Genomic DNA, 23,629 nt, shown 5'->3' on the forward strand with positions numbered 1-23,629 from the left:
GAGTCCCCACCTGAAAGCACTTTCATAGAGTCATAGATATTAAGGTCAGAAGGGACCATTATGATCTAACCTGACCTCCTGCATAATGCAGGCCACCGAATCTCACCCACCCACTCCTGCAATAAACCTCTCACCTACGTCTGAGCTACTGAAGTCCTCAAATCATGGTTTAAAGACTTCAAGGTGCAGAGAGTCCTCCAGCAAGCAATCCATGCCCCAAGCTGCAGAGGAAGGCGAAAAACCCCCAGGGCCTCTGCCAATCTGCCCTGGAGGAAAATTCCTTCCCGACCCCAAAAATGGCGATCAGCTGAACCCTGAGCATGTGGGCAAGATTCACCAGCCAGATACCCAGGAAAGAATTCTCTGTAGTAACTCAGATCCCACCCCATCTAACATCCCATCACAGACCATTGGGCCTATTTACCATGAATAGCTACAGATCAATTAATTGCCAAAATCATGTTATCCCATCATACCATCTCCTCCATAAACTTATAGAGTCTAACCTTAAAGCCAGATAGGTCTTTTGTCCCCACTGCTCCCCTTGGAAGGCAATTCCAAAACTTCACTCCTCTGATGGTTAGAAGCCTTCATCTAATTTCAAGTCTAAACTTCCCAATGACCACTTTATATCCATTTGTTCTTGTGTTCACATTGGTACTGAGCTTAAATAATTCCTCTCCCTCTCCGGTATTTATCCCTCTGATATATTTAGAGAGAGGAATCATACCTCCCCTCAACCTTCTTTTAGTTAGGCTAAACAAGCCAAGCTCCTTGAGTCTCCTTTCATAAGACAGGTTTTCCATTCCTCAGATCATCCTAGTAGCCCTTCTTTGTACCTGTTCCAGTTTCAATTCATCCCTCTTAAACATGGGAGACCAGAACTGCACACAGTATTCCAGGTGAGGTCTCACCAGTGCTTTATATAACGGTACTAACACCTCCTTATCTCTATTGGAAATACCTCGCCCGATGCATCCCAAGACCACATTAGCTTTTTTCATGGCCATATCACATTGGCGGCTCATAGTCATCCTGTGGTCAACCAATACTCCAAGGTCCTTCTCCTCCTCCGTTACTTCTAATTGATGTGTCCCAAAACCGATCCCTGAGGAACTCCACTGGTAACCTCCCTCCAGTCTGACAGTTCACCTTTCAGTATGACCCGCTGTAGTCTCCCTTTTAACCAATTCCTTATCCACCTTTCAATTTTCATATTGATCCCCATCTTTTTCAATTTAACCAATAATTCCCCATGTGGCACCATATCAAACGCCTTACTGAAATCTAGGTAAATTAGATCCACTGCGTTTCCTTGGTGTAAAAAATCTGTTACTTTCTCAAAGAAGGAGATCGGGTTGGTTTGGCTCAATTTACCTTTTGTAAAACCATGTTGTATTTTGTCCTATTTACCATTGACCTCAATGTCCTTAACTACTTTCTCCTTCAAAATTTTTTCCAAGACCTTGCATATTACAGATGTCAAACTAACAGGCCTGTATTACCCGGATCACTTTTTTTTACCTTTCTTAAAAATAGGAATTATGTTAGCAATTCTCCAGTCATACGGTACAACCCCTGAGTTTACAGATTCCTTAAAAATTCTTGCTAATGGGCTTGCAATTTCATGTGCCAATTGCTTTAATATTCTTGGATGAAGATTATCTGGGCCCCCCGATTTAGTCCCATTAAGCTGTTCGAGTTTCGCTTCTACCTCAGATATGGTAATATCTACCTCCATATCCTCATTCCCATTTGTCATGCTACCATTATCCCTAAGATCCTCATTTGCCTCATTAGAGACTGAGGCAAAGTATTAGTTTAGATATTGGGCTATGCCTAGATTATCCTTAACCTCCACTCCATCCTCATTGTTTAGCAGTCCCACTTCTTCTTTATTTGTTTTCTTCCTATTTATATGGCTATAGAACCTTTTACTATTGGTTTTAATTCCCTTCGCATTGGTGTACAAACATCTTAATTTTTGTTGTTTGGCCTCGCTCACATTCTTCACCTGATTAGGCACGGACATTCTACAGCCAGTATGACCTATTAGACTGGTATCCACACTGTCCTTCCTCCTTATGTCCATTCTCCTACCCATGGCTGTATCCTTTCTTACTTAGTTTTCTTCCCTCTCAATGCTAAAATCCAGCGTGGAGATTACCTGGACATCTCCCCCAAATTCCTAGTATAAAGCTCTCTTAATCAGTTGTGCCAGCCTCCATCCTAGAAGTTTATTTCCTTCCCTACTCAGATCCCAAGAGAACTGTCCTCTGTCCATGAATGCCTCCAAGTGGCCATACATCCCAAAGCCCTCCTTATAGCACCACTGCCTGAGCCATCTGTTGATAGTTATAATCTTGTCACATCTTTGTTGCCCTTCTCTAGGAACAGGCAGAATCCCACTAAAGATCACCTGAGCCTCCATTTCCTTAATCGTCTTCCCCAGCCTGGCATCGTCTCCCTTGATACGTTCCAGTGAGAATCTACTGGTATCATTTGTTCCTACATGAAGGACGATCAGTGGATTCTTTCCCGCTCCCTTTAGGATCCTCTTCAACCTCAGTTCCACATCCCGTATCTTAGCACCTGGAAGACAGCACACCCTTCTATTCTCTGGATCCGCTCTGGTTACAGGCCTGTCCATTCTCCTCAGTAAGAGTCCCCGATCACGTAGACCTGCCTTTTCCTGGTGACGGTGCAATTCTCCGGTCTATCCACTGTTCCCTCTGGCTGCAAGTTCTTTCCATTCCTATTCTCTCTGGTGCCTGCCCATCTTTACTTTCCCTCCTGGTGCCAAGTGAATAGGACTCACATCACACGGGAAGGACTGAGCCCAGGGGTTCCTGGATATTTATCTCAGTACCCAATGGGCACCTCTGGGATGGGATGAGGGTGCCCCTATTCTAGGATACTCCTAACTCACTGGTAACCCTTTGATGACTGCAATTCACTTAAACACACACAAAATCCATTTACACCAAAACCATTTCTTGGGGATTAAACAACACTGCACAGCATAAACATTGTGAGGAACTGGCTTTCGTAAGGTTCAATGCAGCAGTCTCTGAAGTGCAGTAAATTTCACAGTTACAACAAATGTGCAAGTCCAGTATCTTCTTCCTGGACTTGGACGTGTTGCTAGGTATACATGTCGGTGAGGACTAACACATTTTCATTCTTCTCTTGCAGGGTGTAGTACATTGCTAAGACTACCATTGGGGCTGTAACATTGATGCAAATTAAAGGAGCGCTGGTGCGAAGAAATATGTCATTGGCTAGGGCATATTGCTTGCTTAACCCAGGACTGCACATCACTAACCATTGTGGGCCAGTAATGACTTATGTCCTGGGTGCCCCATCTCTGAAATGCCTTCCATGGTCATGGTTAGCCTCATCAACTTGCTTGCATAATGATACCAGCACTACCAGTTGCCTCACTTCTTCTCCTTCTCTTGGATCATATAAAACCCAGGACAACACTCCATGGTGAAATTTAAGCTGTTCCCATGGCTGACTTAATTTCCTGGATTGTGGGTCCTTGATTCCAAATGTCCGGTTACATCTAGTTCTAACTTCTGCTAGGACTAATCTGATGTTACCCTGCTGCTGCAGAACCTGAATTTCTTCCCAGGAGTACACTGAAATCATTAGGTCATTCCTGAAAGACAAAGGATTTCTCCCCGATGCATTCTGGGAAGTTTTCCTCACACATTAATAACCCTCAGGTTCTGGCTCCTCCAGCCACAAGCATACCTGCACGACATCTTCAGGGATTACTAGGAAATCCTTTTCTAAGTCCTCACTCACCTCTGGGTCTTCCATTAGGGACAGTCAATACAATGAGTCAGAATTGGTGTTTTGTCTTCCCAGCTTGTAATGCACTTCAAAAATGCTCAGCATCATCCAGGTTGGTGGTTGGCAGGTATTGGAAAGGACTGTGATCTGAAACCAACGTGAACATTGAGTATATCAAACTTTTCTGTGACAGCCCATTTAACGGCAAGCAACTCCAGCTTAAAGGCACTGTAGTTCTTGTCATTTTTCTCTGAATGCCTTAACCTACAGCTTGAATACACAACCACATGTTCAGCCCCACCTCCCCCTTTGTTTTTGACTCAGTACCGCATCTAGGCCATGGAGGCTCTTATCTCTGGTCGCTATGAAAGGCAGACTAAAGTCAGGATATGAGAGTACAGCTGGTGTCATTAACTGTAGTCTTAGCTCATTGAAGGCTTCTTGACAAGGCAACATCCCCCACAAAGTGTAGTGCATGGTCATTCCCCTTCTTTCAGCCCATTTGGCAAACTAGCTGATGTAAAGGTGCAGCAATGTGTGGAAATTTGGGGATGAACCATCTGTAGTAGAGACAGGCCAGTTTTTCAATGTATTGGACTTCTCTTTGTCTACCTGGATGCCATCTGTCAACATCATATGGCCCAAGAATTTGACTTCCGCTTGTAAGAGGCAACACTTGCTAGGTTTCAGTTTCAAGTCATGCTCCTTCAAACATGTGAAGATCAAATCCAGCTTCTGTATATGACTTTTGAAGCCTCTGGAGAACACAGTAATATCATCTAGATATATAAACAAGGTGTCCAGAATGTAGTCTGCCAACACTCCCTCTGTTAGCCTCTGGAATGTAGTAGGCACAGTGCACAAGCCAAATGGTAATCATGTCCATTCAAACAGCCTGAAAGGAGTCGGTACTGCAGTCTTTTCCCTATCTTGTGCTTCCACTGCTACTTGGAAATAGCCCAAAGTCAGAGCAAGGGTTAAGAACACTCTTGCATTTTCCAATACATCTAATGATTTCTCCGCACAGAGCAGTGGGCAGATGTCCTAACATGTCATTTCATTCAGTTTCTTGAAATCACAACCAAAACACTCTGCCATCCTTTTTGATCATGATTACTGCAGGCAATGCCCAGGGACTGTGGCTTTCCTTAAGAACACCTTGGAATACCAGAATGGGGACATGCTTTTTAACCTCTTGAAACACTTGTGGAAAAATTCTCTCATGTTTCTGCTGTATTGGGTTAGTGACCACCGTGTGTATACAACCCTTAACCAGGGTGGTATAATCAATGTCTTGGTCATCCTTAGAAAAGACTTCTATTGCTTCTCTACTGACACCCTTTATTCACTCGTCTGTGCTGGAGTCAGCCCTTGGAGCTCCTGAATTGGAACGGGCAGTTTCCTACCACGTCCTTCTCTAGCAGAGGCAACTTGTTCTCCTTTCTTGTCACCAGCAGCTTATCTCAATTCTCTGCAAAGGTCACCTCCACCTAAGAGACCACTTCCTCAGACCAACGTACCCCTGCAATTCTGGTTTGAAGATACAACTCCACAGCCTATACATTTGAGTATAGAAGTCTCACTGGTATTCTTCCTTTGATGACATTAGCCAGTACATTGGCTATCCAATACCAATAGGTAGGCTTGCCCCAGACATAGGATCTACAAGCACTTCATATCCATTGATATTTCCTGATACCCAGCAGTGTCCATCAATGATCTTCTCATTCCAGGGAGGAATGACCACTTCTGTCTTCTGGCCACTTTAACATATCAGATCTGCCCAGCAGGATCCAGAGAATCACACTCTCTCTCCACTCAAGCCAATACTCTATTCAGTGCAGCATTTTTCTTAGTGTGCTCATGACAGTTCATCCGCCCTGGTTCTCTCTCTTCAATAATGATGTTCATCACTAGAATCTCTGGGACTCCATCTCTGGGACTTCCTCCAGAGACTGTGGCTTTCAGGATGAAGATGCATTTTTTTGCAGTGTCTCACCCATGTACTCTATGTCTGCTCTGAGGCATCCCAGCACTGGGATTGCCAGTCCATTAGCTGACACTAGACATATGTGTTGTGTATAATTGGCTCCTTATCCTTCAAATATTTTCAAAAATGTGACTCAGTATTGGCGGTGACTTCTGAGCCAGTGTCTAACGAACAGCTGGTCTTCACCTCTGCTATAAGTACTTCAAATATTAAGCACCCAGTAACAGTGCTTGCAAGAGCAAGACATTCATTCAGAATTAATTACTTAAATTTCATCACTATTCATTCAAAAATTATATATTTTATATGATTTCTGTGGTCTGAAATAGTAGACACAGCTCTTCCTGTGCCACTTCCATGAAGTGTAAGGGCTACATGATCTGCATAGATGCAGCCCACTTATTATTTACATTATCCTATCACCCAAGAGCCCCAGTCGTGATCAGAACCCCATTGTGCTAGGTGCTGTACACACAGAACTAAAAGACCATCCATGTCCTGAAGAGCTTATAATCTAAATAGACAGACACAGGGTGGGGGTAGGGGTAGAATACACAAGCAGAGTGAACAATGTGATGGTGGCAAACATCATGTTAGTTTCATATTTTTTCCTTTAGGTGGGTATGCTTAGGAGGGACTAAACTAATTGGAAAGAAAAGGAAGGGGGACATTGAAAGAAAGAGGGGGTGAGGGCACAGGACAAGGGAAAAGAGGGTAAGAGAGGCAGGTGTGGGGTGATGCAGAGGTTGAAAAGGCTGTGAGGAAGGGTGTGTTAGAGAAAACAGCCAATCAGCACACGGTAGAGAAAGCCCAGTCAAAACCGTATAAAGTTCTTTAAACATCTGAAGTTCCTTGCTTTGGCTGTTTCTGCACCTACCAGCGGGCATCTCGGGCTGCTGCCTCTCTGCAGCTTTCTCCCAAGTCCATGTGACAGGTGGAAAGGGAGATAACACATGGGTCCTAGTGCTCCCAGAGTGAATGTATGTGGGGTCTCCCATGCACAGTTCTGGATTCAAGGGGTGCCAGGAGGAGGAGTTGCCCAGCTGGGCTCCACTCTACCTACCCCTCCAGTACTGCAGTCCCTGCTTTGGCTGCTTCTGATCATACCTGCAGTTGTCTCAGTATCTCTCACCAAAGCCTCATCAGCCTACGTGGCACCAGAGTGGAGAGCCTTTCTGCAGTGCATAGGAGATGCACCTTGTGTGATCATCCCCTGTGCAGCCCTGTGTGGCATTTTAAGTGGTGGTGGAGAGAGTATTTTGCTAGCCCTCCACACCAGGGCTGCTGAATTTCACCCCCACTGAATAATGTTTGGAAACAACAAGGTGGCTAGTTATATTAAAGAAAACCTTTTTTAAAACGATCTGCTACCAGTTGTCTTGGTAAGTGATTCTGCCTTAGGGCCCCCTCCAGCTGAAAACAGCCACAACCAATGGTGCGGATCATGAGTTTTAGTGGGCAATAGCCTTTCTTCAGTGGCCATGGTGGCTTAGTTAGGCATTCCACATGTGTCAATCAGCCAGTAAGAGTTTGAGAGAGGCTATGGGCCTGATTCTCCACTCCCTTGAACTTCATGCTCAGTTACACAGGTGCAAAGTGAATGGAAAATAATACCAATTCACAATGGTAGTGTTTTACTATTGGCACAGGTGTAAACGACTGCACAAAGTGCAGGCTAATGGAGGGTCTGATCCTCTCACTGAATTTCCCCTTGTGCTTCTCCCTGATGACAAAGGCATACAAGGGAGACCTACTTAGTGTCTCCAACTTGCCTAATACTGAGGGTGAGGGCAGAGGCAAATATGGTTGGCCATGGGAATGCAAACAACTTATTTCCATAACAAGGGGAAATTATACTCCTTAATTTAGAATCGTCCTATTAATTTTTTTTTTAAATTATCCATAGCACTTATGGTAATCTCCAATATAAAAGCACTCACACAGACTACAATGCCTAACATTGTATTTTAGAAATGCTTATGCTGTAATTTACCAGCTGGTTTGTATTCAGCTGCTATAAATTATATTTTTCACCATCTGTGGAAGGTGGGTGGATGGTGGATTTTCACTGACTGGGGAAAGGCTAAAAATAATTAACAACAAATACACTTATATAATTTCCTGAATATGCCCTGGATAACGACTTGTTACATGGATATCAGCGTACATAATTCTGGTTAGTGTAATGTTAACAGAGTGCTGCAGAGACTGAAATATCCCATCAGCCTAACTATCTGCCCTTACCACCACCAAACTGGGCAGTCTGCTCAAGCTAGTGTGCTAAAAATAGCAGCAATAATTTTGCAGCAGAGGTGGCACTAGTTAGCTGTCTGTGTACAATCATGCCTGACCATCTGGGTCTGAGCCCAGGTGGCTAGCCCTTGCCACTGCCCATACCACAATGCCCACACTGCTATTTTAACGCGCTAGCTTGAGTGGAGCTAGTGGAGCTTGGAAGAGGTATACTAGGCCAGCCCCTGACATTCTGCTCACACTTCTACAGGTCACTAACCTAGAGATATGGGTGTACCATCAATGCAACATTCAGATATGGAGTCCTCCTCCTGAGCCCAGCTTTCAAGCCCTCACTCCTTTTCTTTTCTCTCCCAGTGTGAAAGGTGGCCATTGCTAGGCATAGCCAATAAGTCCCCATGGGTGGACCTCATGTGCCAAAAAGAACATTTTATTTCTACCTATAAATGTACAGCCTCCACCAAAATGGACTTCCCCCGCCAGTTGTCTGACCGTTAAAAAGTGGACTAGCTTTAGAGTTGTAGAACACATTCAGAAAGCTACAGAAATCATTGAGGATTCAGAAATAGAAGTTGAGACATCAACATTTGCATTGATTAGAGACCTACATGAGATCATGGACAAGGAGACATAGCTTGTTAGTTAAAATTCTCTCTTTCACTAACCCTTAGGAAAATGGCCAGTTCCTAGAGGACTGACTGACTATTTGGCAGGTTTTTGTCCAGGCTACTAAGGGAAGGAGGTTGGTCAGAGAAGCAAACAAAAAATTAGATGCATTTTTATACAGCTATAAAGAAAAGTTAAGTCACAAAGCGTGCTCACCAACCTTAACAGTATTTTGGTAAGATTATAAACTGAGAGTCACCTCCACTTAAGACAATTAAGCAACATTGATTTACACCAGCTGAGGCTAATACTTGGGACCTGATTCTGACCTCATACGGTTCTATGCTAGTGCAACACCACAGACTTCAGTGCAACTATTCCTGATTTACTTCAGTGTCAATGGAATAAGAATCTGGCTCCATACAGTGTGACATGAATGTCTAACACAAGCTTCCTTGAAAGAACACATGGTAACATTTAAAGTTATGCCTTTTTAAACTTTCTTAAAGTCAGAAGAAGAATATTTATGAGAAAATCTGCATGAATATAGATCTTTACTTCAAACATATTTTGGAAAGCTCACTGTATGGTCACCTTAATAAGAGTTTGTGCTTTACAAGTTTGAGAAAGGAGTAATTAATATCCTCTGGAAGGCAGTTTATTCAAACTTTAGTATCCTTTCAAAGCAATTAACAATTCAAAAGAATGGGGTGAGTGCCATTTAATTCCATTTCAGTGTCACAAGAAAAAAGTAAAAGCTTCATTAACCCAGATCAAAGAAAAATGTCTTGACTGCTTGTATTAAACTGAAAATAGATTATTACAGTTCATAACTTTAAAAAATGAGGAAATTTTCAGAATGCATTAAGGTGACAGAAAATAGAAATGATATATGATGGCATTTCTAGGTAGTAATTTCCTTTCTATGTGGAACCTACGGACAATGATCAGACACAATGAGATCTGCACTCTGATTATATCATGATATGGAGGAACTGTGAGGTTGCAGAAGGACTTTGGTGACACAAAAGTGACTTTATCCTAGTATGACATGTCTATTTACATCTTAGTTTCCCTTCTTCCCCATTTCTAAAAATGTGCCCAAAGCCTCTAGTTCCATGTACAGACTATTACAGCTCTTCTATATATTCTTTAGTTAAAATGCCAATCAAAAATTAAATCACCCTTGACTTTCCCCACTCCAAAAAAACCCTACCACCACCAAAGACTCTTTTAATGTTTCCCTCAAACTGCCACTTCAAGAAAAGTCTGGGAAAATACCATGGCCTAGTTCAACAAACTCAGGTTCAGTTCTTCCCTATACCTTTGAAGAGCAAATTAAGAGTCCCCCATTGAAAACATCCTTCCCCAAACATCCGGTTGAACAGATGTACGAACTGTCCACTTGAGCATCCCAGATGATCCAAACCACTGGGTTGGACAATGGAAGACAGGCTGCATCTGAGACACAGATCCCAAACCATAAAGAGTTTGATGGATCAGTATTAATCCCTTAAACTACACACAGCCTCAAGCACTCCTGTGAAGGAGGCTAAGACAGCCTGCTTCTCCTCTGCCTCAGAGATCACAAAGCCATGCCCCCCTGAGAACTTTCTGGACCATAAATGTTTTTATATGCTACAGAAATTCTCACTGTAAGGAATTATCGTATTTCACAGAGAAGATCACTTGCATCTAGAATGGACTCTCGGGATACTAAGAACAAGCACAGAACTGAAAAAACACCACCATCACAACACAACTTGGCCCATTCGCACACGTAGCAGTCATGGAAGCATAGAGAAATCACCTATGTTTCTGGACCCCTGCCCTCTGTACCTAGGAAAATAAAGTAGAGAGATATTGGTTTTTGAAGAGCAAGATCTATCAATCGCCCTAATATCCACCATTATTATTAAGTTAGTCTTAAACCCTGTGAACCTCATTGTTACTGGATACCCAGAAAGCTCCAGTGCCACAAAGCAACCAGTCAGGCAAATTTAAAGTCATGGGAAAAGACACCTGGAAAAGAAGGGAAGAGAGGTAGCAAAAGCTGGGACAGAGCATGAACCCTTCATCTGGTCTGTCCTTTCTCAGTTTAGAAGGCAAATGGGGAGACTGGAAAATAACCAGAACCTCCAGTTGGTATTCTCTGGACAGGGGCGTTTCAGGCCTCCCTGTCACATACCGATTACCCCCATAGGCCCCAAATGGCCATGCTCTGCCCTTCCCCAAGTATACAGCCTGTGCGGGAGGTAGGGGATTCTCTTGTATCTGGATTATTTTTAAATAGCACATTTGTGTTTAATTATTGATGGACTTTTCAGATTTGTAAAATTGTCCGGGGCAAAAAGCATGATAAACCACTCTTTCAACCTTGAAAATCCTTTCGTAGAATCATAGAATACCAGGGTTGGAATGGACCTCAGGAGGTGATCTAGTCCAACCCCCTGCTCAGAGCAGGACAAATCCCCAATTTTTGCCCTGATCCCAAATGGCCCCCTCAAGGATTGAACTCACAACCCTGGGTTTAGCAGGCCAATGCTCAAACCACTGAACTATCCCTCACACTGGGAGTCAGGACCCCTCAGGGAGTCTCAAGGTTATTACATGGGGGGGTCACGAGCTGTCAGCCTCCACATCAAACCCCGCTTTGCCTCCTGCATTTATAATGGTGTTAAATATATGTAAAAGTGTTTTTAATTTATAAGGGGGGGTGGTCACACTCAGAGGCTTGCTATGTGAAAGGGGTCACCAGTACAAAAGTTTGAGAACCACTGCTTTAAAGTAATTAATATAGAAAAGAACTGGATTAGTATCAACTTGTTTGATTTCTGTATTGCAAGAAAATAGAAAGTGGCATTAGAACAATATAAAAATCCCGCCCCCCTTATTAATCTGAAATCACAGTTCCAGCTAAAAATAAATTAGAATGTTTTCAATACATATTCTTGGCAAAGAACAATAGAGAGCTGCAGTATCTGTTTTGGCAGTTTGTGCGTCTTGAGGCTTATGACATCTTAAGTGCAGAATTTCCTTTATGTGGAACAAACCAGGAGTAATAAGACACACACAGATCTGCACTGTGCTTGTATCATGCCATGGGTGAGCTGTGAGGAGGCAGAATGCCCTCAATGACCCAAGGAGCGAATTTATCTTGGTATGGCACATGCCCACTTGGGTTTGCATTAGTCCTGAAACAGTCCTGAAATATAGAAATTCTGATTATGTTCTCCTGGACTATCCCTCTATCATTACAAGTAAACATGATCCATATTAACAGTATATTTTAATTGCTTTTATTTATTGTCTTTACTGCATGTTTATCATAACATTTGAAGTACGTTCTGCATGAATTTTATATTCTGATATTTTAATTGTGGAAGTTTCACTGGTTTCTGCAGCTGAGCTGTCAGAAGAACTAACAATTTATTGAGGTAAATTTCTCACGCGCTTTACATCCTGGCACCAGACTACCACAGGACATTTCCACATGCTTCTCTTTCAATGGTTGGACATGGATGGTGTCTTCTTATTTATATTATAAATTTTAATATTGATCTGAGTTATGGTGACATCAGCACACAGAAAAGGACTCCGAGTAATGAACTGATTACACCTGAATTTCCTTAAAAGGACAGATGGTGGTTTTCTATTAATATACGTCAAGGCCCTATTAATAGGCATGGATGTTCTCTGGCTCATTGTGGTAACAATCTTCTTCCATGGCCTGAAAGTGTCCCCCTCCCCTCATCTTCCTTCCCCATTTTTGTCTCTGCTGCCTTATCCTACACCTTATAAAATAAAGTCTCTTGTTCAGAACTTTTCAGAGTGTAACAGGCCTTTACACTAGTATGAGATTGCCTTTATTTGTGAAGTGGCTTTGTAAGGTTACCCATTTCCTAGGCCAATTGCACAGCCTGTATTTTGGCTTCCAATATGTTGACTCAATTGTTTGAGTTTGGCATAAGGCTGCCCATTGTTTGATAGACAGTAGGAGCTTGAGAGTAGCAGCCGTGTTAGTCTGTATCCGCAAAAAGAAAAGGAGTGCTTGTGGCACTGTAGAGACTAACAAATTTATTTGAGCATAAGCGTTCATGAGCTGCTCAAATAAATTTGTTAGTCTCTAAGGTGCCACAAGTACTCCTTTTCTTTTTAGTATGAGCTTGCTGTCACACAAAGAGCTTCTCTGTGTCATATTCTTTGACATCCACATTAAAACTAACTATTATTTTAGCAGTCAGAAATATGTGCAATTCCTTTTGTTTTCATTTCTTCCTTTTCTCTCCCACAATCTGCTCCTCTGATCACTGGATAAATGCACCTCATGCATCAATCTTTTTTCATCTTGCCTAGTGGCGTTTCCTGACTACTTTGTCCCCTCCCACTCCTTAATATAGCCTTAATTTTTAAACAAAATGGAAGTGCTGTTCTAATGCATTTCAGTTGTGATGTGAGGACCAAACAAAATTATAGCAACTTAAGATCTCTCTCCGTATTGCTAACACCAATCACTTAGAAATCATGATTCAGACACTAGAAATCATAAGATTGGCTTAAAATCATGAGATTTTGAAAAAATTGGGGTTCTTTTTATTTGCCTTCTAGTTTTTGAGCCCTTAGGGTTTGCCCTGGGGTGACATTTTCAAATATTTCTCTGCCACCATGAAAGCTAGAAACTTACTTTTTTTTTTTTTAAATGAAAGCCAAAATTCTTATGTAATCACATGATTCCAGGAGCAAGGGTTCTATGTTAAATGTCAAATACAGTGTGAGTTTAGCAACACTGCATTTAGGCAGTTAAAGTTTTGGTTAAACTTACCTCATTTAAATTCTGCAGTTGTTCAGTAGGTTCCTTTGGTGAAAGAAATGCGCACTGATCTATTCTACAACAGAAAAAATAGAAAAATTCCATTGAACACCCCATTTTCCTCTATTGCAAATATTTCAGACTTTGAATATCTGAATTTACATTACAGCAGTTATGCAGTTGTTTCTGTGATAAGATTATACAATATTATATTGAAAAGAAATAAAATTTCCCATTAAATTTACCTCAGGATTCTGTATAACTCATTTAAATACACAATGAAGGGAAATACTGTTCAGAGTAATAGGGATTTTATTTGGAATCATTTGTGATGCATTTATACCACAAATGCAGTCCTGAAAACTATCACAGTTACTAATTCGGAGGAAAAAACAAAAACCAAAAAACACTAAAAATCTGGGATCATTCCTTCAACGAATGGGTGCACAAAAGGGACCCTGTCTGGTGACCATACCATGAGCAACAGGCAGCAAACCACTTATCGATATGCTTAACTTTAAATATGGTTAGCCCTCTTTTTTTCAATGGGACTACTCACATGCTTAATTCACATGCTTAAAGTTAGGCCGAGGTTTAAGTATTTTGCTAGATCAGAGTCATAAAAGATAAATCTTTCCAGAATAACTTGATTATTATTAGGGCTAGCAAGCGATTTAAAAAATTAATTGTGTGATTAATTGCACTGTTAATAATAGAATACCATTTATTTAAATATTTTTGATGTTTTCTACATTTTTAAATATATTGATTTCAATTACAACACAGAATACAAAGTGTACAGCGTTCACTTTATGTTTATTTTTTATTACAAGTTCTTGCACTGTAAAAAAACAAAAGAAATAGTATTTTTCAAATCACCTAATACAAGCACTGTAGTGCAATCTCTTTATCATGAAAGTTGAACTTACAAATGTAGAATTATGTACAAAAAATAAGTGCATTCAAAAACAAAACAATGTAAAGCTTAGAGCCTGCAAGTCCACTCAGTCCTACTTCTTGTTCAGCCAATTCCTCAGACAAACAAGTTTGTTTACATTTGCAGTAGATAATGCTGCCCACTTCTTGTTTACAATGTTACCTGAAAATGAGAACAGGCCTTCGCATGGCACTGTTGTAGCCAGCATCACAAGATATTTATGTAGCAGATGCGCTAAAGATTCATATGTCCCTTCATGATTCAAACACCATTCCAGGGAACATGCGTCCATGCTGATGACAAGTTCCGCTCAATAACAATTCAAAGTATTTTCCTCATTGGAGTGTTGCTCTTTTAAGGCTTTTGAAAGCATGCTCATCCCTCTCAGATTTTGGAAGGCACTTCAGATTCTTAAACCTTGGGTCGAGTGCTGTAGCTATCTTTCAAAATCTCACATTGGTACCTTCTTTGCATTTTGTGAAATCCACAGTGAAAGTGTTCTTAAAATGAACAACATGTGCTGGGTCATCATCTGAGACTGTTATAACAGGAAATATATGGCAGAATGCAGGTAAAACAGAGCAGGGGACATACAATTCTCCCCCAAGGAGTTCAATCACAAATTTAATTAACGCATTATTTTTTTAACTAGCATCATCAGCATGGAAGCATGTCCTCTGGAATGGTGGCCAAAGCATGAAGGGGCATACAAATGTTTAGCATATCTGGCGTGTAAATATCTTGCGACTGGCTACAAAAGTGCCATGCAAATGCCTATTCTCACTTTCTGGTGACACTGTAAATAAGAAGAGGGCAGCATTATCTCCTGTAAATGTAAACAAATTTGTTTGTCTTAGCAATTGGCTGAACAAGAAGTAGGACTGAGTGGACTTGTAGGCTCTGAAGTTTTACATTGTTTTGTTTTTGAGTGCAGTTATGTAACAAAAAAAAATTAACATTTGTAAGTTGCACTTTCACAACAAAGTGATTGCACTACAGTACGTGTATTAGGTGAATTAAAAAGAATATTTTCATGGTGCAAATATTTGCAATCGAGAATAATATACACTTTGATTTCAATTACATCACAGAATACAATATGTATGAAAATGTAGAAAAACATCCAAAATATTTAAATTTCAATTGATATTCTATTAACAGTGTGATTAAAACTGCGATTAACCGTGATTAATTTTTTTGAGTTAATCGCGTGAGTTAACTGTGATTAATCAACAGCCCTAGTTATTATTATTTCTTTTCTAAAGAATGACAGAATCAGGCTATGATCCTGCAAACATTTATGGATATGCTTAATTTTAGGCACTTCAGTAACCCCTGAAATTGACTCCACTCAGAGGGTATGTCTACACTGCAATTAAAAATCTGCAGCTGGCCCATGCCAGCTGACTTGGGCTCATGGGACTCAAGTTAAGGGGCTATTTAATTGCAGTGTAGATGTTCAGGCTTGGGCTGCAGCCTGGGACCTGGTGAGGTGGGAGGGTCACAGAGCCCACAGTGCAGTCCAAACTGGAACATCTACACCGCAATTAAACAGCCCCTTAGCTGAGCCCTGCAAGCCTGAATCAGCTGGCACAGGCCAGCTGCAGGTGTCAAATTGCAGTGTAGACATACCCAGAGATCTTCATGACCCTTCAGCTATGGAAGTTCTCAGGGCTCCATCCTCTCCTTCATCCTGCTCAACTTCTATGGGAAGCTGGTAGGGGAGACTGCTGAATTGTAGTTCATCCTGTCCCACAACATACAGCTCTAAACCACCTTCACGTTAAGTGAAAACGGCATCATCTCCAAACAGTCTATAGGCCTGGCCAAGATCAATAACTGGATGAAGGGCAGCTGTCAAGGAGTAAGTACCGAAGAGGAAGAATTATTTAGTGTGATACAGTATCTATGGCTATAACTAGGCATAATGGGATGAAACAAAGAACAGGAAAATGTAGGCTGAATATCAGGGAAAGTATCCTGATGGTGAAACATACACCTCTGCGCCCATATAACGCTGTCCTCGGGAGCCAAAAAATCTTACCGCGTTATAGGTGAAATCGCATTATATCGAACTTGCTTTGATCCACCAGAGTGTGCAGCCCCGACCCCCCGGAGCGCTGCTTTACCGCATTATATCCAAATTCATGTTATAGCAGGTCGCGTTATATCGGGGTAGAGGTGTATTTGGCTATGGAATACTCTCCCAAGGAAAGTGGAGAATCCCCAATGCTTGGGACATTTAGAACTAGACTGGATAAAACATTAGTACGTGTAGTCTAAGGAGCAATTTTGCATTGACAGGAAGATAGAGATGGACTGGAAGTCGTAAAAGGTCTCTCTCATCTCTAACTTGTATGATTCTAAATATCTATAGTGTACAGATTCTTGTAGAAATTTCAAGCCAGTAGATACATTGAGCAAGTTAACCAGTGGTACAAGTGAGCATCACTTCATGGACATCTGTGGAGCAGTACCCCCACAAGACAAATTCATTTGGCCTATTGACTTAATGTGGCACTTATGAATTCAACAAGCTACTCTCATACCAATTGCCCCATTGCTTCCATAATGTCTCAAACAGAAAATGCAGGCATAGGTCAAAAACAAAAGAAGCATGAGAGGAACTGATGTGGTGTGGACTTCTATAAAGTTTGTATTGGCTCTGTGTTGGCTGACCTGCCTAGCTCACTCATGGCTCCACCTCTAATGAGCCCCACAGTTATTTTAAGCTCATGGGGGGAAAAAACTTTATAGCACCCTTAAAGCAACATCTGTCGGTCTCAGTTGCTATTATTGCCTGCATTTTTGGTGTGTGATGTTCTTGCATTCCACTGTTTGTATCGTACAAAATAATACTGGAGTTAATACTCTCTCACTGCTGTGTTCCGCAGACCCTCACACACACTAGATGTTTCCTGAAGTTTCCCTAGCCAGCAAAATATTTTTTTCCACTCTGTGAAGACCACTTACATTAATGGTAGTTACATGTGAATGTTGAGCTAAAAACACCCCATAGTCCTTTTTTACAATTAAGCTTAATAACTCTGCTAGGTAAATGCAAATTGACTGATGGTAACCTGGCAACAGAGTACATGTAATTTAATAACTTAGAGCCTGTCCCTGCTCTCATTTAAATCAGTTACAAAGCAGCCACTATCCTCAAAAGCAACAGGATGAAACCCTTATTTTCCATCTGAGCTGACATATTAAACTTGCTTTAAGTGCTAACAGAAATTTTAAATAATTCAGACAACTCTGCCTTCCACGTAATCTAGGTCATGAAAAATAAGAAAATATAATTCTCTGTGTTATTGCTACTTTTCACATTTTATAAAGCGGCAGAGTAAATATTTAAAGGGCTTGATCAGTGATCTCATTTACACTTCACAGGAGTGTAACTCCACTGATTTCAGTAGAGATACTTCTGGTTTACACCATGGTGTAGATGACATAAGGCTCATATGGAATATCTTCAAAGTTTGTGGGCATGACCCCCAAAAAAAAGGATAAACACATCAAAATAAATACAGCTCCTACCAGCACCATGGTGGAGTCAATTTGTAACAGCTCTGAGCAGTTGTTTAAGAACAAGGCCAGAAGAGGTGAATTAAAGATCATGCATGAAGTCATTCTTAATGTCATATTTTGAAATAAAATCAGACTTTTAATTGTAGATGCTGTAAACACTGGAGAAATTTGAAAAATTGCGTAAGGACTAATGAAGCAAATTCTCTGGATTGATGGATTAAAAAAATACATATCTGAATTCAAATATTAGACTTGATGCTACTTCTTCAAGGGCCCACTGCAGCTTCAGATTAGTCTTTGTGCGTTCCCTAAAACAGCTTGCTTGTGTATATTTCTAGTGTGCAAGCAGCACAGCCAGCGTAGCAGTAGTTACTTCGTAAACTGCAGTGGCATATGTACACCCTATTCACGTTCTACCCGTCGTTACACATCCACTATCTTCTGAGAAGAGAGGCATCTTTGGCTGGAGAGGAAACATTTCATGGTCAAAGTGGTAATGATCCACAAGCTACAGACCCAAACTGCTCAAGTAAGTCACATCTTTTAAATACATGGTAAGCCTGGAGTTTTCCCAGGTTTTTTTTCCCCATTCTTTAGGAGAAGAACTGTAGGTCCGTAGGGAGTGAAATATTATTTAGCTTGAAAAAGAGGGTGTAATAAACAATGGAAGAACAAAGTGCCACCTCATATTTGAGAAATGCAGCACATAACTCTACAATTGCTCTCCATTTTTTAAAACACTGCCAATCACATTTAATAAGTGAAGAATATTTTTAATAGCACATTTTTGGGACTGTACATCAGCGCTCACACAACAGCTTTCCCATCCTTTTGGTTAAGGAGAGGAAATCCCCTAATCCCAACGTTTGCTGCTAGGGAGGGCTTATACATTTTATCTCCCCAAGATGCAGATTGCACTCTACAGTAATCCAAATCTAATTATTTGTGGCTGGTAGAATAGTATTCAATGTAATTACTAACAGTATTAGAAACTCAATTTTAATGGGGGTGCACCAGTTTCCTCAAGGCAGTTGGTGTTTAATATTTTAAAGTGACTTTAATGCTCATGAAATATGCTGGACAGACAGCTCTGAAGACTGAGCAAATATGCAAAGGCTACAACAGGATAGTACTTCTCCATCACCCTAACCATTTCTCTAAACTCTAAATTAGAATACGCTCTTCAAACCTGTTCACCAGACCACCTCTCTTGCTGCATTCAAATACCTCCTAAAACTCACCCTCTGCTGTCTTGCCTATGAGAAATGAGTGGGAGGAAAGGACCCAGTAAAGGAACAGACACCATCAAGATGCATACATGGGCTAACAGGTGATCTTATTGTCACCCCATCATCCCTCTCCCGTTCCTCCTACTGCTTATCTGTATATGAACCTCACTTGTTGTGTCATGATGAACTTAGATTTCTCTACTGAGCAGGGACTGAGCCCAAACTTTCAAATCTGGATGGCTCTTTAATCTATATTTAGGCATCTAAATAAAAATGGCCTATTTTTGAGAAGTGTTGAGCATCTGCAACCCATTGACTAGTAGTATATGTAACAAAAAAACATTTACAATTCAGAACTCTTTAGACTTTTTAACTCCACTCAAAATGAAAACAATTGATACAACATAAAGGAGAAACTCAACAAACAAAAGGAACCGTTAGTGGCACAGCCATACTAGACAGCACAAGACACCATCAACTCTTGTGCCATTCTGTGCTTGTAAATAAGGAGAATGAAAGCACCAAGGTTTCTGCACAGCAGCCTGTCCAATGGTCTCCCAGCAATGGGAAGCAAAGGGGTGCCCTCAGTCTGAGGTTCCATGCCCATGCTCCAGGTGACAGGAAAATCTCCTGGTCCAACAGATGGACAGCCCATGAAGTTTCATTTTATCTAAGCATTCATTCTTTTTACCAATAGCCTGGCAAAAACCGAGTTGGGAATTATTAAAATCTGTCTGTTGTTCATTTAAAAAGTGAGTGCTGGGCTGGAATCACTGTGCACTTGGAAATGGTGAAAACGATAAACCTAAAACAAATGCTCTAGTACATTTTAATACTGATGGACAATGGGCCTGACTTGGAGTTACACTAGTGCAGAACTGGAAGACATGCAGCAGTGAATCAGGCCCAGGATGTAAAAGCTGGTGAACTAACAAGTGAACAGTAAAATTGTTTAGCTAGTTGGGGATCCCTGGTCTGCTTGGTATTCTTAATCATGTACACTTCACTCTTCTTTATATCTTTAGACGTTATGCGTGGTTTGTGTTACCTTCAACATCTTTGGTAACTGCTTGGGACTTCATTACCTGTCTGTGCACCGAACGGATATTGGCACAGCTGCCACAAGTCTCACTTGCTTATGGTCCCGTTCAACACAGAATCATAGAACTGGAAGGAACCTCAAGGTGTCATCTAGTCCAGTCCCCTGCACTCATGGCAGAACTAAGTATTATCTAGACCATCCCTGACAGGTGTTTGTCCAATCTGCTCTTAAACATCTTCAACGATGGAGATTCCACCACCTCCCTAGGCAATTTATTCCAGAGCTTAACCAGCTAGGAAGTTTTTCCTAATGTCCAACCTAAACCTCCCTTGCTGCAATTTAAGCCCATTGATTCTTGTCCTATCATCAGAGATTAAGAAAAACAATTTTTCTTCCTCTTCCTTGTAACAACCTTTTACATACTTGAAAACGGTTATGTCCCCTCTCAGTCTTCTCTTCTCCAGATTAAACAAACCCAATTTTTTCAATCTTCCTTCATAGGTCATGTTTTCTAGACCTTTAATCAATTTTGTTGCTCTTCTCTGGACTCTCTCCAATTTGTCCACATCCTTCCTGAAATGTGGCACTAAGAACTGGACACAATACTCCAGTTGAGGCCTAATCAGCGCAGAGTAGAGCAGAAGAATTACTTCTTGCGTCTTGCTTACAACACTCCTGCTAATACATCCCAGAAGGATGTTTGCTTTTTTGGCAACAGTGTTACACTGTTGACTCATATTTAGCTTGTGGTCCACTATGACCCCCCAGATCCCTTTCCGCAGTACTCCTTCCTAGGCAGTCATTTCCCATTTTGTATGTGTGCAACTAATTGTTCCTTCCTAAGTGGAGTACTTTGAATTTGTCTTTTGAATTTCATCCCATTTACTTCAAACCATTTCTCCAGTTTTCCAGATCATTCTGAATTTTAATCCTATCCTCCAAAGCACTTGCAACCCCTCCCAGCTTGGTATCGTCCGCAAACTTTATAAGTGTACCCTCTATGCCATTATCTAAATCATTGATGAAGATATTGAACAGAACCAGACCCTGAACTGATCTCTGTGGGACCCCACTCATTATGCCCTTCCAGCATGACTGTGAACCACTGATAACATTCTCCTCTCTGGCAGAAATCCTCTTGAATTTTGACTAAAGAATGAGTAAATAATGCTGGAAAAGGGATATCTCCTAGTTTGGTGTTTATTACATGCAGCTCATTTTTGTGAGGCAGAATTTGCAATGTGTTTCAATTAGTTATTTATAAATTTGATGTCCGTTTTTTATATTTTCATTCAGATTGTTTAGGTTGACAACCCTGCACAAGCAAAGGTGTTCCACCTCTTCTCTGCTAATGATGATAATGCAATGATGAAAATACTGCAAGCAGAAAGCACCAGGTATTTTCAGATGAGCAGGGACTATACCTCCATCAAACACCCAACCTATTTGCAGACACTTGGAATTGCCTCTTCCTCTACCCATGGATAAATGAATGTCCTCAAACAAAGACTCAAAAAGGAAATTTAACTCTGGCAATTTTGTCTCTGACAATCTAATCCACAGCAGTGGATTTTAGAGAACTGCAATGTAATTTCTAATTGATTCCCTCAAAGCAATGTAATACAATCCAACAATATTTTCCCTGACTCACGGTGCTATTATGGCTATATCATCAGTCAATCACCAGTCCAGACTACTGTTCCTTACCATGACTTGTTTATAGCATTCCTGTTGGTAGTGTCATTGTTTTTAAGCCCGCTTGTGCTACATGACCATATTATTTATATAACATCATAGATATGCATGCTGCTTAACAAAACAGATGAAGACTCAGAGTGAGATTCTCACCCCTGCTCTGGCCCCTTTACTAAAAGAGAGTCAGAGCAGTGTAAAGGGGCCCTCAAACCCCAGGACTTGCTGGGGAGGATTTCCCAGTAAGAGCTAAAGAAAGCAGGCATAAGTCTGCCTTCTCTGAGGACCCTCTCACAAGCCCTGCCATTGTGGGTGTGCTGGGGGTGGGACTGGAGGAGGGAGGGGCATATCAGGCTGGGACCACAGAGTACAGTGCTATGATGATTCTAGGCAGAACTGCAAGAGATTCTAGGGAGTCTGCCATAGCTTGAACAGGACCTAAGCGCGATCTTAATTATACTGGAGGCCTCTCAGCTCCTGGAGCAGCCCATGATTGCAGAGCTGCAAAGGTGGCTAAAAGCCACTTCTCAGGGTTGCTCAGAGATGCAGCACAGATCTCACCCCTAGTTCTTCCCCCAAAGAGTTTATAAACTAAGGCTCTTGGTCTTGGAACTGTGAACATGCAAGTGTAAGTGTCCTCCTGGGTGATTCCTATTGCATGATCAAGGACTAATTTAGTGCAAAAATTAAGAGATGACATACACTGGGGAGTGGAGGAAGGATAAGGGTAAAGGCAATAAGATCATGGAGTCATTTGGATAAGAAGTGCATATATCACAATGTTTACATAGCTTTATATAAAACAAGATTTTTGAGAAAGGATTTAGTGGAAGACAGTAGACAGGTGGGATTGCCAGGTGTCTGGTTTTCTACAAGAATGCCTGGTCAATAAGGGACCCTGGCAGCTCTGGTCAGCACCACTGACTGAGCCGTTCAAAGTCCGGTCAGCGGTGCAGCAGGGCTAAGGCAGGCTTCCTGCCTGCTGTGGCCTCCGCACAGCTCCCGGAAGCAGCGGCACGTCCCCCATCTGGCTCCTACGTGTAGGGGCAGCCAGAGGGCTCCGTGCGCTGCCCCTGCCCCAGGCTCCAGCTCCCACTGGCCAGGAACCATGGCCAATGGGAGATGTGGGGGTGGCACCTGCAGACGGGGCACTGCATAGAGCGGCCTGGCCGCGCCTCCATGTAGGAGCCAAATGGGGGACATGCCACTGCTTCCAGGAGCTGCCTGAGGTGAGTGCCGCCTGGAGCCTACACCCCTGACCCCCTTCCTACCCTCTGAACCCCTTGATCCCAGCCCAGAACACCCTCCTGTACCCCAACCCCCTCATCCCCAGCCCCACCCCAGAGCCCTCACAGACACCCCTGCACCCCAACCCCCTGCTCCATCCCAGAGCCCCATCCTATGCCCTAAACCCCCCATTTCTGGCCCCATCCCAGAACCCACACACCCCCAGCCCAGAGCCAATACCCCCTCCCACACCCCAACTCCCTGCCTCAGCCCAGAGCTCCCTCCCATACTCCGGAGCCCCCTCCTGCACCTCAAATCCCTCATTCCCGGCCCCACCACAGAGCCCATACCCCCAGCTGGTGCCATCACCCTCTCCTGCACCCCAACCCCCTGCCTCAGCCCGGTGAAAATAAGCGAGTGAATGAGGATGAGGAGAGTGACAGACAGAGGAAGGGGGCGATGAAGTGAACGGGGCAGGGCCTCTCGGAGGGGGGGGGCTTGGAGGAGGGGG

At 42.1% G+C, this 23,629-nt stretch overlaps 1 protein-coding gene across 1 annotated transcript in view; it reads right to left on the bottom strand.

Moving 5' to 3' along the window:
• Nucleotides 1–23,629, bottom strand: part of FAM13C (family with sequence similarity 13 member C) — a 227,882-nt gene that overhangs the window by 47,420 nt on the left and 156,833 nt on the right. Inside the window, exon 11 of the mRNA XM_074958796.1 lies at nucleotides 13,473–13,536. Within this exon, the coding sequence (XP_074814897.1) occupies nucleotides 13,473–13,536 (64 nt within the window). The remainder of the gene's footprint in view (nucleotides 1–13,472; nucleotides 13,537–23,629) is intronic.

This window comes from Natator depressus, chromosome 7 (assembly GCF_965152275.1).
Source record: "Natator depressus isolate rNatDep1 chromosome 7, rNatDep2.hap1, whole genome shotgun sequence".
Lineage (NCBI taxonomy): Eukaryota > Metazoa > Chordata > Testudines > Cheloniidae > Natator > Natator depressus.